Raw genomic sequence first — 13,473 nt, 5'->3', positions numbered from 1 at the left:
TATTAAAGTAGTTTCTAAAAGTAATAAAGTTTTTTAAACTAAAAATTTAATTTTATTACTAGTAATAATTCTTTTTCTTTTTTTCTTTGTTTTTTTCAAGATATTTTCATTTTTCGGTTAAAAATTCCAAAGATAGATTAAATATCATATTGTAAAAAGAACTGGATACCAAATGTTTAAAGCCACACCTGAAGTTACAAGTTAATAAAATCATATACTACCATAGTCCCATCACTAGATATCTGTAGAACTTCTTTCACGTGTCCTTCAGATGTACACTCTTTCAGAAGCTCCACACACACCTCCTCTGAATCAAGGATGCTCACCTAGAGAAACAGAAAAATTAACAAAATGTTTTTTAGAACACTTTGGGCACATAATACTTAAAAGGGAAAAGTACTCAACCATAGCAGAAATAACAAAATCCAACTGCTGCTTCACGTTGGCAGTCTAGAACAGAGATATACTTAGGTGCAGCTGTGAGGCCAGAAGGCATAAAGGGGAGAGAGTGTAATCAAGTGTGAAATGCTAACCAATGAGCAAAAAGCAAGCAGAAGGTAGGGTGGGGAACAAGGGTGCAGAAGACAATGGGAGCCAAACAAAGGCAAGACTGGATGACATGGGAAACAAAGAACAAGTAGGATCGAGAATCAGTCACAAAGAGATTATTTTGTCTTCACATGTGCTCATTAAATTCTAAACACAGAAGTGTGTATATACATTGCTTCCTGGTTTTTAAAAGGCTGTATTTTCTAGCTTACTCTTGACTTGAAATGAAAGTAAATATAGAAACTGAAGCTAAATCAAGGGATAATATTAAATGTCAGTTCACCAGCTGTAAATATACATAAAATATTTAATACAGTATATAGCCAATATTATTTTTAAAACATTTTCATTTAACTATTTTTTAAAATTAATTTTGGGTCTAGAGAGGTGGCTCAGTGGTTAAGAGCACTTATTGCTCTTACAGAGGCCCCTGGTTCAGTTCCTAGAACCACATGGTGGCTCGTAACTGAGTGTAACTGCAAGACCAAGGAACTGGAACTTAATGCCCTTTTCTGACCTCCCTGGGTACCAGACGGGCATGCAGTACCTATACATATATGCAGGTAAAACAGACACAAAATCAAAATAAATAAATTAAAAAGTATCATTAATGTAAGAGTTCTAAACTTATCAGAATCAACTTGCCAGTCTTATAAAGCTAGAGTACACACCTGAATTCACAGCATTCATGAGGCAGAGGCAGAAGGACATTTTCAAGGTAGTCCTGGATTACCTACTAAAAACTGTCTTAAACACACACAAAACCCAAATATTACCTCTTTAAAATCAGAGAGAAACCATGCTATTTTTCATGAATGTTCAATTTCTCCCCCTTATGTTGTTTATGGAGTACCTCAAATTCCGGAAATATAAAAATCAAAAGTCGGGCTGGAGAGATGGCTCAGTGGTTAAGAGCACTGACTGCACTTCCAGAGGTCCTGAGTTCAAATCCCAGCAACCACATGGTGGCTCACAACCATCTGTAATGAGATCTGATGCCCTCTTCTGGTGTGTCTGAAGACAGCTACAGTGTATTCATATATAATAAATAAATAAATCTTTAAAAAAAAAAATCAAAAGTCACACTAAAGAATTTTATTCTAAAGAAAACATCAAATAGTAACTTAGAAAAATAACTGACATACCACAGCCTTTTTTGTTTTCTGTCTGATTGGTTTTAATCTGTGAGCAATCAAAGGAGATGTAATGCTTCTTAAGGTAGGTTTCTGGTAACCCAGTGTCGACTCCATACTTCTGTTCCTGCTTTGTTCAGAATGAGGATGTGAGACTGGCTCGTGTGGCATGACCTCAGGTTTCTGGTGATGTGCAGGCATGCATTTCATGGTACTCATCTGCTTTACAGGATGAACATTAGCAGAAGTATCGGCATTCTTGCTGGCTCTTCTATCAGTCCAAGCATTTCTTAATGTGTCCTGCAAATCTGGATAGTCCTGGAAATCTCTGTTTGGGCTAACGGTGTTGCGCTCATTGGTTTCTCCTAAATGAGCTAAAACATACATTTAAAAAGCAGATTAGTGAACTGTAGCATAAGGTGCTGATTATACAGCATTTGGAGGGCAGAGTTTGAAGACCGGGTCTTTCTATGTAGCCCTGGCTGTGCTGGAACTTACTATGTAGATTATGCTGGTTTTGAACACAAGAGATGGACTGCCTCCACCTCCCAGACGCTGGGATTAAAGGCATGTGCACCATGCTTAGTTCTACAATAGCACTTTTTTAAAACAACAGAAAAAGTCAGTTATAAACATTCATGTATTGTATTTCAAAGTCTCTTTATTTAAATTAGTAAATTGTAGCTGTTCTTGCTAAATGGGGGAAATATGTAATTATCTTGAGATGACAGATATGCAAATTTCTTCCACAGTAACTAGTTTACTATATACAACATTATTTACTATATATAACATTATTATACACCTGACAAGAATTCCCAGTCTACGGAAGAAAAAAAATATATAAATATAAAATCTATAAATCTTGTTTAAGCCAAGGACTGTTTATCCCGTCCCCACTTACAAAATAAGCAAAAAAAAAACAAAACTATCTTTAGTATCCACAATAATTAATACTACAAATGTGTTTGTACCTACATATAAATAATTTAATTACATGAAACCTTCTAGGGTAATTATCCTATTTCTTTTTTGAGACAGAGTCTCACTTATGCTGCCTAGCTGGTGTTGAAGTCATGAAATCATGATCCCTATACCTCTGCCTCCCAAGTGGTCTAGTTAAAGGCATGGGCCACCACAGCCTGCTGCTATTATTTTTTTCAAAGGCCTCAAACATATCTCTTGAGAAGGAAAACAGACTCCTTGACAAGACCTAACAACTCTGCCTAATGAGAGTCACACCTTAACACTCCACAGACAACACAGTGTTTGGTGAAAGACGATCTCCTCCTCCAGATGCTGCCTTCTGATTCTCTTTCCCCCACTATTTTCCACCCACCTTCTGTGTTAGTCATTAGTGAGGGACACTTAATCTCCACATTACTAATAATGACCTAGGGACACCCGCTTAAAATGTTCAAGTTTCAATCTGAGGAACAATTGGCAGACTAAAATTTTCACATCAGCTTCTTACAAGTAAAGTTAAGCATCTTTTGCTGACTTTATGTGCACCAATAACAGCTGATTTTGACATAGGCAACAGCAGAGCAGAAGGCATCAGCATCTAGCCTAAGCTAGGTCTACTTAAGAATCCTGGCTCTTCTGCCTAATCACAGAGGAGCTGTGCAAACAAGTTCTGCATACAATTTGCTCATGTATAAATAGCTTCCTTCCTATTTATAATGAAAACTTAAGAAACTAATTATATACATTAGATATTAAGGAGTAGAACGCATAAATATTCCAAATCTCAAGCAATGGTTTTCTTAGATAGAAGTAGAAAACTGCAATGTTTGTGGGTTCCAGGTCATTACATTTTAATTAAATACTCCATTAAAAACTCACCATTCACTTGCAGATTCCCAAACCACTGCTGTACCATTTCCATCTGAGGTGTCTGGTCTGCAAATGGAAAAGGAGTTTTTCCTAGACAATGATGATTGGAACTAAAGAGAAGGAAAAAAAAATCCCATAAACCAATTATTGGAAGGAAGGGTTAGGGACAGACCCAGGGCTACATACATACACACACACATACACATATATACATGCTGAATGTGCATTCTATGTCAGAGAATTCCTAGTCCCTAACAATTTTAAGGCAGAAACCTTAGAAGAGATTTAAATACCTGAAATTTTAGAATAACTATAAAAAACAGTATTTGTATAAGCATCTCTAAAACTCCAATACCAAAATGCCATGGAACTGGCATGCTATAATGGTACCACTGTATGTCTACTATCTTTTTATAAGCATATAATTCAAACATTAAAAGGTCACACACAACACTACAACTAGGCAATAACATTACTATTCCTATCAGAAGCAGTCAGTATCACAGCGACTCCTCACTCAGCCCCAGCTTCCTTCTACATGCAGCTACGTTTAGTCCTTCAGCGATCAGACTTGCTCACTAAGTTTGAAAGATTATCCTTAAGATCCACAACTATTGGCTGTTTTGTGTTTAATGAAGTTAAAACATTGGCATTGCTGTTGGTGGGTGAATACCTGTGTTTATTTTCATCCAGTGATCTTCTGGGCTTTGAAAGCATTTCTACTGAGTGACACCGTTCTATTGAGTATGTTTTTGCTCGAGACTGATTAGAGGGGCTGGATCTATCAGAAGAATGAGCTCTGCGCAGGTATCGAGAATGTGGTCTTTCTTCTGCATCTTCGATTACTCTTCCCCGTCCCCTATTACTAGTTTCTTGTTCTGGATTTCCCCATTGAGTACAAAAATTACTTCCATCTCCTGAAGAAAAGTCACTTGAATTTTTATTTTTTTGAAATACAGTAATTTTATTTGGAAGTGGTTGACCAACCAAAAGTCTTCTTCTGTCAAGTAGGCTACCACTCAAACTGGTACCAGAAGAAGCTGTAATTGTTGTGGAAAGTGTGGCATGCCCACTATCCATCGAGTCCTCGACAGTCCCTAAATCTTTACTCTTTGTTGAAGGATTTCGTGACATAAAAGGATGGTCCAATATGGAAGACAGACTTAACCGATCTGCAGGGTTTCTACGAAGTAACTGGTGGATAAGATCCTGTGCCTCTCTTGACAAAAAAGCTGGCATTTCATAATCTGCCAATACTACTTTGTTCAATGTGTTCTTGACTGTATCAGTGTCAAAAGGTGGTCTTCCAATAAGTAATGTATAAAACATACAGCCCAATGACCAAATATCAGATTCAAGCCCATGTGCACTCCGAGTTGCAATTTCTGGCGAAATATAATTAGGAGTCCCACACAGTGTATAATGCTTTTCATGTGGCATATTCAATTGCGTTGCTAGTCCAAAGTCAGCAATTTTTATGTTCATATTCCGGGTAAGTAAGATGTTAGAGAGTGTGAGGTCCCGGTGTAATATGCCATGAGAATGAAGATACAGCATTCCTGTGATGATCTGGTGCATGAAGTGCCTAGCTGTGAAGATGGAAAAAAAAGAGAACAATTCAAAACTTCTGGGAAATCTAGTGTTTAGAATACACAATAAAACCTGTATACATGCCAGAGTATTAAAATCCTAGCTTGTAGATTAGCTTTACCAACTAAATCACCACTCTATCAATATAATCGTATCTAATTCCCCTTAAGACAACTAGGCACTCCTTTTAATCTTTGTTTTTTCTAACTTATGAGCTAAGAGAATCCAAATTTTATGCTAGTTGAAAGTGTTTTAACTAGGTAACTAGATATCTACAACAAAACATTTTTTAAAAATTGTACAAACAATTCATAAATATATTACCTATAAAACAAAAAGCATATGTCTTTAATGCTTCCTAAACTCTGCCTCAAAGTATTTAGCATAAACATTTCTTTTTGACCTGTGCAGTATACGTGTGCATGCTTACTTCTGTATGAGGAGTTATGTGTGCACGGTGGCCAGAGGTTGATATAATCACTCAACCTTCCTCAATTACTTTCCATCTTGCAGACTGAAGCAAGTCTCTTGAATGGAGAACTCACTTATTCCAGTAGTCTAGCTAGTGAGCTGCTTGGGGAAATCTTATTTCTAGTTCCTGAGTGCCAAGTACAATTAGGAGGTTTCCACATCCACCCAAGCCTTTCCTTGAGTGCTGGGGACCAAACCCCAGTTCTCACACTTGCATGGCAAGAACTTTACACACAGCCTCCACTGTAAACATTTTTATATACTTCTTATATGTTTCTGTGTAACTACATATAAAGCTACTGACACATAATGCTTTTAAAATATTAAAAAAAAGGTATCAAAGTAGTTTCACTACTTTTCCTTCTTTAGCATACTTCAAAGTTATTTCTTTAACAATATATCACAGATTTTTAAAAAATTTTACTTAATTGCCATTGGACATTTGTGTAATTTCTGATGTTTCAAGATTTCAGAAAAATATAAACATTCTTGTGTTTACCTTTTGTGTTATATGTGAGTTTCTCTGTGACATACACACACAGATAGGGTCATAAGACATAAAAATATATTAGTTTCATACCTTGGTAAGTTAGCCTTTATGTGAGAATGGTCCTTCATTATTTTGGTTAGGCCCTTCATGAACACTGTTGAGTCTATGCATTCATGTTTATTCGCTATTTGAACTTAGTAAATAGTCTGCTCATAGCTTCTAGGTTCCTATTTGATTATCCTTTGTCTTTTAGGTACACCTTTAATTTTTCAACATGAGTTTTTTAGTTATATGCATTATACACAAATTTGTCAGTGGAAAATAGGGACCCAGGTCTTGGTACATATGTGATTTAAACATGCTACACTGAATTATAGCCCCAGCCTTATCAATCATACATTTTGCAGATATGTTCTTTTCATCTTTGTCTTAAACTTTATTGGTGGGAGGGGAGTGTATCTTTGGTTATATATAAGTTTTTAAGTTTAGTTCAGTCTAACAGATAATTTTTTTCTTTACAAATATTGTCTTAATAACCAACATCTGTATGTATGGAACCCACTCCCTCTAGTTTATATTATTTCCTCAAAATAAACTATTAACAGTGGAATTTAAGAGAAAAGTTATCAATGTTTCTACAATTTAGTATGTGTTAACAACTGTTGTCCAACAGATTTAAATGTATAAAGAGATCTACCAGGTCAGTGTGTTATTAAGCAGGTAAAGGTGCTTGTAGCCAAGTTTGACGATTCTAGAACCCACCTGATTCAAAGAGACGACCAGCTTCCTAGAGCTAACCTCTAACCATATCACAAAAGACACAAATGAATAATGGATATTAAAAACAAAGCCAAAAGCTTATCAGCACCCCATATTCCTTAGCTTTATCTGCAGTATCAGTTGTAGTTTGGAAGAAAAACAACAACAACCCCAAAACAGTAGTTTAACAACATATGGAGCTTATTTGATTTGAGAAAATGGAGGGACAATTGAAATTCATTTTGTATTTCACAGAAAAATATTATGTGTGGGAAAAAAAGCTTTGTTGTTATGTTCATTTAAAAATCTGCATTGTAAAGATATATTCTCTAGGGAGTCTGAGTCAGTCTATGCTTTCAGAAGTTGAGTAATAAGCTAATAAGCAATAAGTAATAAGCATAGTTCTCTGCGTTTCAGACCTTTCACATATAGTAAATGTTCTCAGTGTTTATTTGAAAATGTTAGTCAAAAACATTCTAAGTAGTTTTCCAGATTTGAAAGGATTTACTATAAATTGTTACTAATGATTTAATTTAAATTTGTTTTTAGAGAACAGAAGGCTTACAAATTTATCTACTTTTGTAATACCTGATTTATAAATACCAGCTTTTGTAGTGACTCTCCTTTTTTAGCTTAAAATAGTTTTATCTGTGGCTGGAGAGATAATGCAGCTGTTAAAAAAATACATACTGTCCTTGCAAAGAACCCAAACTCTATTCCCAACATCCATGTTAACCCTCCAAGGGCAGGGGCACCTACCCATACCACATGCAGACTCATATACAGAGGCACACTCATACACATGCCTTAAGAACAGAAAATTGTTGAGGCTGAAAGGATGGCCCACTGGACCTGGATTTCCAACACCCATAGGGTACCTCACAATCTGCTTTCAGGGGATCTAATGTCTTTCTCTGGATTCCCTGAGCACTAGGCACTATAATACAGTGTACAGACACACAAGCAGGTGAAAACTCAATATACGCAAAAAACAAACAAACAAACAAACAAACAAACAAAAAACCCAAACAAACATTAAATATGTATTACTAAGCTGGGTGTAGTGGCTTATACTTTTAATCCCGGGACTCAGGAGGCAGGTGGCTCTCTGTGAGTTTGAGGCCAGCCGCATCTATATAGTGAATTCTAGGATAGCCAATGCAATTCTAGGATACTCTAGTAGAGTCCTTGCCTCAACAATACAAAATTTTTATAAATATAAAATAGCACAGTTTTTCCAAACCACACATTGAAATGCCAAGTTTTGCCAAACAGAAAAAAAAAAAAAAAAGATAGACAAATTCCACATCCCAACCCCCAAAAGACACCCACCTTCACTTTCTGAGAAAGGCTTCATTCTGTTCTTTAGATACCTGTTCATTTCTCCATTGTGGCACATTTCTAATACCAGGTATACATAATTGTTATCTTCAAAGTAATTATAGAGCTAAAACAGAAACGGGTGCAGTCAATTACACAAACGTCCAGCTTTCCTAACTGCTTTAATACGTCCTGTATCTTACCTCCAAGACAGAGGGGTGTTTCAACTGGCAATGTATCTTCACCTCATTTTGGACTCTCTGTACCATTCCAGCTTTGTACATGGCTTTCTTATCTATCTAAAAATAAGAGGCCAGATTTATTGGTTTGATTTTTATGGTTCTGTGGCTTGATCTAGAGTCCAGTGCATGCTAGAGAAAAGCATTCTACCACCCATTCTATACCCCTAAGCCCAGACAAAAGCTCAAACAACAATCTATAATTGTAAGAAGTCTTTTTTTATATAGTTTTTGAAGTCAATGTACTCTTATCTGTGCTCTGCCCTTGCACCTAGCAGTGTACATTCCCAGTATGTCCAATATGTGTCAGCAGAGGTTGGCCTTGGATTTAGGATTTTCCTTTCTCCAACTCTTCAGAGCTGAGATTACAGGCTGACCATAATGGCATTCTTGGACTGTTACATCCACACATGAGCATATTATTATTATAAATAAATTGCTGACGTCTTCCCATTACCTTAAGTATTCAATAGCAACAAAATGTACTCGTCTCCCGAACACTAGTAAAGTATAAAAACTTCACTTAATCAAGGTTAAGAGTCTCTTAAATGTCCTTAAGTTCAGATGCTGCACTTAACAGCACTGTCTTTTGGCTATGCCACAGATTATGCATCGTATTACACATGCACACATGAGGCAGGGTGGCAAGGTGCAGTCTTTAGTAAAGAAAGAGTGGAACATCCTTAAATAGCACGCCTCTATTGCTCTTTAGTACCTTGCAAAATACTGAAGAAACAGTAACTAATACATTCTTACCATTTTGATTGCAACTTCCAAACCAGTGTGTATGGACTCAGCTCTGTAGACACCAGCAAATGATCCTTTACCGAGTAGATTTCCAACCTTAAAGTCCTTAAAAAATTAAAGATTACAAGTGAGGAATCGCAGAACTAGAAAGTAATTAAGTTGAGTAGGGGCTGGAATGTAATATGGGCCAGAGAGAAAATGAGACATAGTTCAAGCTGCTGCCACACCTCGATGATGCAGGTGTCTGCGGTGGAAGGCATCTTGATGCTGAGACTTTCTGAGCTTCCTCCCGGATGGAGGCTAAGGACTCTAATAAGCTGGTTAGCTCGGGTGCCTCCTCCGGTCCATCAGGCTCCCGCCGCAGCTCCCGCCACGGTAACCGCCGTCCCCGGGGAGGGGGCAGGCGGAGCGCGGCTTAGGAGGCGGGAGTGCGGACCCGACGCTAAGGGCCCGGGCCCGGGCGGGGCCCACAGCTGGAGACACACCTGCTGGGTACCAGGCGCTCCCCTCTGGGAGGGGCTCCTAGGGGCGGGCCGCTCCGCTGGCCCCTCTACGATCCGCCCGCCACTGTGCCTGCCCGCCGCATCCTCGCTTTACTGGTGTCACTGAGCACTAGTGAGCGCCTCAGCCGGACTGCACCTCAGCCTGAGCCCACTCGCCCTTCTTGTCTCACGTGTGTTTGTACCGAGCCATAGCGGATCTTCCCTCAACACTGCGCTCGGTTCACCTCCGCTCAGTCGGCCCCCGAATACCTCACTCGGACCTTCCCTCAGCTCAGCAACCGCCCGCCTCACCTCGATCCTTTCCCCGATGGACGCCGCCATGTTCCCGAGCCGCTTGCGCCCCGGGATCGGCAGTCTCGCAGTCCCTCCGAGACAGCGCTCCGAGAAGCCAGCAGGTCTTGGCGCCCATCAGGATGCCTTCTCTATGCCGCCGCTGGCGACGCCGCCAACGCCACCGAAAGGTATCCTCGGTACCTCCGGAGGCCTGGGCGGCGCCTCGGTGCTCCCATTTTGAAAAATTCCCGCCGGTCTCCGAACGAGCCAGACTGGCGGTGACGTCAGCACACTCGCCACTTCTGAGAGGCTGAGACCGATGCGCATGCGTAACAGGAGCTTCCGCGCTCTAGGCCGGAAGTGGGTCCAAGAACGACGGAAAGTGGTCAGAGTAGGACTGACCAAAACGCTGACGCCAACAATGGATGTTTGTAGTTGCTAAGTTACGTTTTGACCTGAAGGACGACACAGTTTCAGATCCCGGAGCAGAGCGCAATCCCAGAGGGCCTCCCTAGCACTCACCGAGCATTGGCTTTCCCCACACAAACTTTTAAATAAGTGTTTAGACTTGACCTAAAGATAACTAGGGGGAAAAGTCTATTACCTTCCTTAGAACAGCCCCCCCGCCCCCCGCCGACCATGTACACCTATTTTCCTTTTTACAGCTATTAATGTGTGGTGCTTTAAGATGAACTGTATAGGGAAAATACCGACTCTGCTTTAAAGTAAAATAAGGCCTTGGGATGTACTTGAGTGGTAAAATGCTTGCCAAGCATGCACATGACCTTGGGTTCCAGTTCCTTCTTTCTCAGAAACCTGCTGCCCAGATATTAAAAGTTGGACATAGCAACACACTCTAAGGTGTTCCAGGGTAACCTGGGCTGCCAATCTCACAAATTTTGTGCCATATGTGAGTGACTTAGGCTAAGTCATTTTCTTTTTAAAATGTTTTGAAGAGTAGTTGTAAGGATCTTTACAAGCAAAGAGGTAATTACAAATTTGTAAATAAGCCGGCAGGGGTTTGCTTTTTTAGTTTAATTTTCCTGAGATTTTTTAAATCAGATGCAATGAAATCCAAAGTAATGACTAGTTTTTTTAAGGACCCCAATAGTATGCTATCTCTGTGTTTTATCACCTTTAAATAGAAGTCCTAATAGTGTTGCAATCCAGATCTAGATTGCTATGCCCAAATGCCAGTGACTCCAGGACAAGAAGTGAGGCAAGGAAAGATTCATTTGGAAAGACTGCAAACCAAAGATGGCACTTGGGGGAGCAGGGGGTCTGGCAATAAAGATGCGTCCGTCATCTTAGTGAGGGCCTGTGTCTCAAAGAGCAATCTATAGTCAGGAATAGGAGCTAGGCGTAGTGGGCACTTTAGAAAGGTTCTATGATGCTAAGTGAGGTCCTCATTTAGGTCCATTTTGTCTTTGGCTGTAATATCCTTGAGATAACTAAATTAAGGCCAATCTCCACGCATTTAGATGAACACATTGTTATCCTGCACGCTAAGCATCATTCCACAAGTACTTGACCCATGCATTTCAAGTTACTGTGAACATCTCAGGGGTTGGAGATACTCAGTGATTGAGAACTTGCTGCTGTGGGAGAGGGTCATAATTTAGTTATCAGTCCTCACTGTTGTCAACTAGCCTCCTGTTAGCTAAGTCCAGGGACTCTGATGCCATCTTCTGGCTTCTATTGACATGGCACTCATGCATACAAACCTATAGTCACATATACTCACATTATAAAAGTAAAATCTAAAAGCAAAAAAGTTGATCTCATTGTATGCTAGACTTTCTCAAAGCTGCTTGAAAACAAATATGCCTGCCCTATGGAGCTTGCACTTTTGTGTGAAGAGATACTTTATAACTAACATGTAATTTAAATACACACAGAAAGGACTGCACTCAAAAACAAAAACCTGGAATTTAATGGGTTCATTTGTAGTTTAAGGAATGTTTACATTTATAGAAGCACTCTCAATTTTCAATGTTATTTAACATTCTGGAATCTTAATTTCAAGCACATTGGAATATAGAATTTCTTTTGCAGTGTCTTAATAGGCAAATAAAAATTTGACACAGGGCTATGCTATGTACTTCAGGCTGGCCTTGAATTCCAGATGTAGATTTTAGATTTGTGCCACCATATCTAGTTTCATAGACTGTCGCTTAAAAGTCTTGCAGTTGTCTTTGGTATTCCTAGGCTTTACTTTGTGGCCTCAGTGTTTTTGTAAATATTTCACATGTATTTAAACTTTGTCAGAATCTATTAATACTCTGACTATTGATATAAATCCATGACATCAGTTACTTTTTGTTGTTTTATATATTTGCCTTCTGATATTACTTCATTGCCAGTTACTTTCTATGTTCTGAGACTTGTGTCAGAACTGATATATTTCTGGTGAATTATCTATAATCAAAGCACACCCTCTTTATGTTCTAAATGTTTCATTTATACTACACATTTAAATAAAAAAATTTTTAACCATAGAATCACTTTTTATCTGAGCCTTTCACTTACCTTTTAGTATGTTCTTAGCATAACTTTTTCTCTATTACATCATTTTTTGGTCTTTCTGTAAGCCACAAATACTTTTTAAACTGGCAAATATATGACACCTATTAAAGTAGTTATCAGTGTTTAGGTTTTTATTTGGTTACTAAGACAAGGTCTCTGTAGCCCTGACTTTGTATTTACTTGCAATGGACACCCTCCCTCTGTTTCACTAGTACCCACCTGGCTACTAGACTTTTTAATGTGATTTTGATGTATTTTTTTCTTCTTTTAGCAATGTAGTACAATTTGGTTTAAGTTATCTTCTATTAATTTAATGTTCTTGTCATCTCTAATCACTAAGGAAATCAGTTTTATCCTGCTCTGTTGACAGTGAGATTAAACAGGTGGCCAAAGCATCATTGTGGAAAGCGTGCTCACACTGCTGACATCATGTTGTCTGTGACATTTCTGGGCTGAGTGAACCATCTTGAATCTATTTTTTTATCCAAAGGGGGAAATTTTGAAGATAAATTTATTAAAGACACACATATAATAGAACAGTCCCTTCTTACCTCTAAAACATTTTCTTTCCTCTTATATTACATAGAGGTTTTTAAAAAAAACTTTCAAAATTTCAACTCATGAGCAGCTGAACTATAGCTCAACTATCTAAGACTTTAGAATATGTACATTTCATTGAGACTTTGAGACTTGGTTTCTCTGGTAGCTCTGACTCTCCTGGATCTTGCTCTGTAATCCAGGTTGAAGAGATCCACCTGTCTCTGCCTCTCTGCTGTGATTAAAGGAGTGCACCACCACCATCACTCTGTGGCTGACATAATTTGGGAATATAAAGGGGATGGTATGTTTTTCTAGATTGAGGATACATATCCTTTTACTTTTTACAAGCTATCTTAATTCTACCAGAAGATTAATATTGCATATATTATATTTATTTTTAACAGGAACAGCAATTATTTTTTGTTTATTAATGTTCCTTATCAGGAATGAACACACACACACACACACACACACACACACACACACACACACACACA

General features: G+C 38.5%; 1 protein-coding gene across 3 annotated transcripts in view; it reads right to left on the bottom strand.

Annotated features, from left to right (window-relative positions):
* Plk4 (polo like kinase 4) overlaps positions 1–10,122 on the bottom strand; it is a 17,006-nt gene extending 6,884 nt beyond the window's left edge. For 2 of the 3 annotated variants that reach the window (XM_028763562.1, XM_028763553.1), the window contains exons 1-8: positions 9,929–10,122; positions 9,144–9,239; positions 8,352–8,443; positions 8,161–8,275; positions 4,192–5,107; positions 3,528–3,628; positions 1,695–2,056; positions 222–326 (exon numbers count right to left, since the gene is read on the bottom strand). In XM_028763562.1, the coding sequence (XP_028619395.1) occupies positions 222–326; positions 1,695–2,056; positions 3,528–3,628; positions 4,192–5,107; positions 8,161–8,275; positions 8,352–8,432 (1,680 nt within the window). In that variant the 5' untranslated portion in view covers positions 8,433–8,443; positions 9,144–9,239; positions 9,929–10,122. Of the gene's footprint in view, positions 1–221; positions 327–1,694; positions 2,057–3,527; positions 3,629–4,191; positions 5,108–8,160; positions 8,276–8,351; positions 8,448–9,143; positions 9,240–9,928 lie in introns of all 3 variants that reach the window. The other variant, XM_028763568.1, reaches the window with a different exon arrangement.
* Positions 10,123–13,473: the final 3,351 nt, after the last annotated feature.

The sequence above is a fragment of the Grammomys surdaster genome, unplaced genomic scaffold (genome assembly GCF_004785775.1).
Source record: "Grammomys surdaster isolate TR1022 unplaced genomic scaffold, NIH_TR_1.0 62, whole genome shotgun sequence".
Lineage (NCBI taxonomy): Eukaryota > Metazoa > Chordata > Mammalia > Rodentia > Muridae > Grammomys > Grammomys surdaster.
This window is presented reverse-complemented; position numbering and strand designations above follow the sequence as displayed.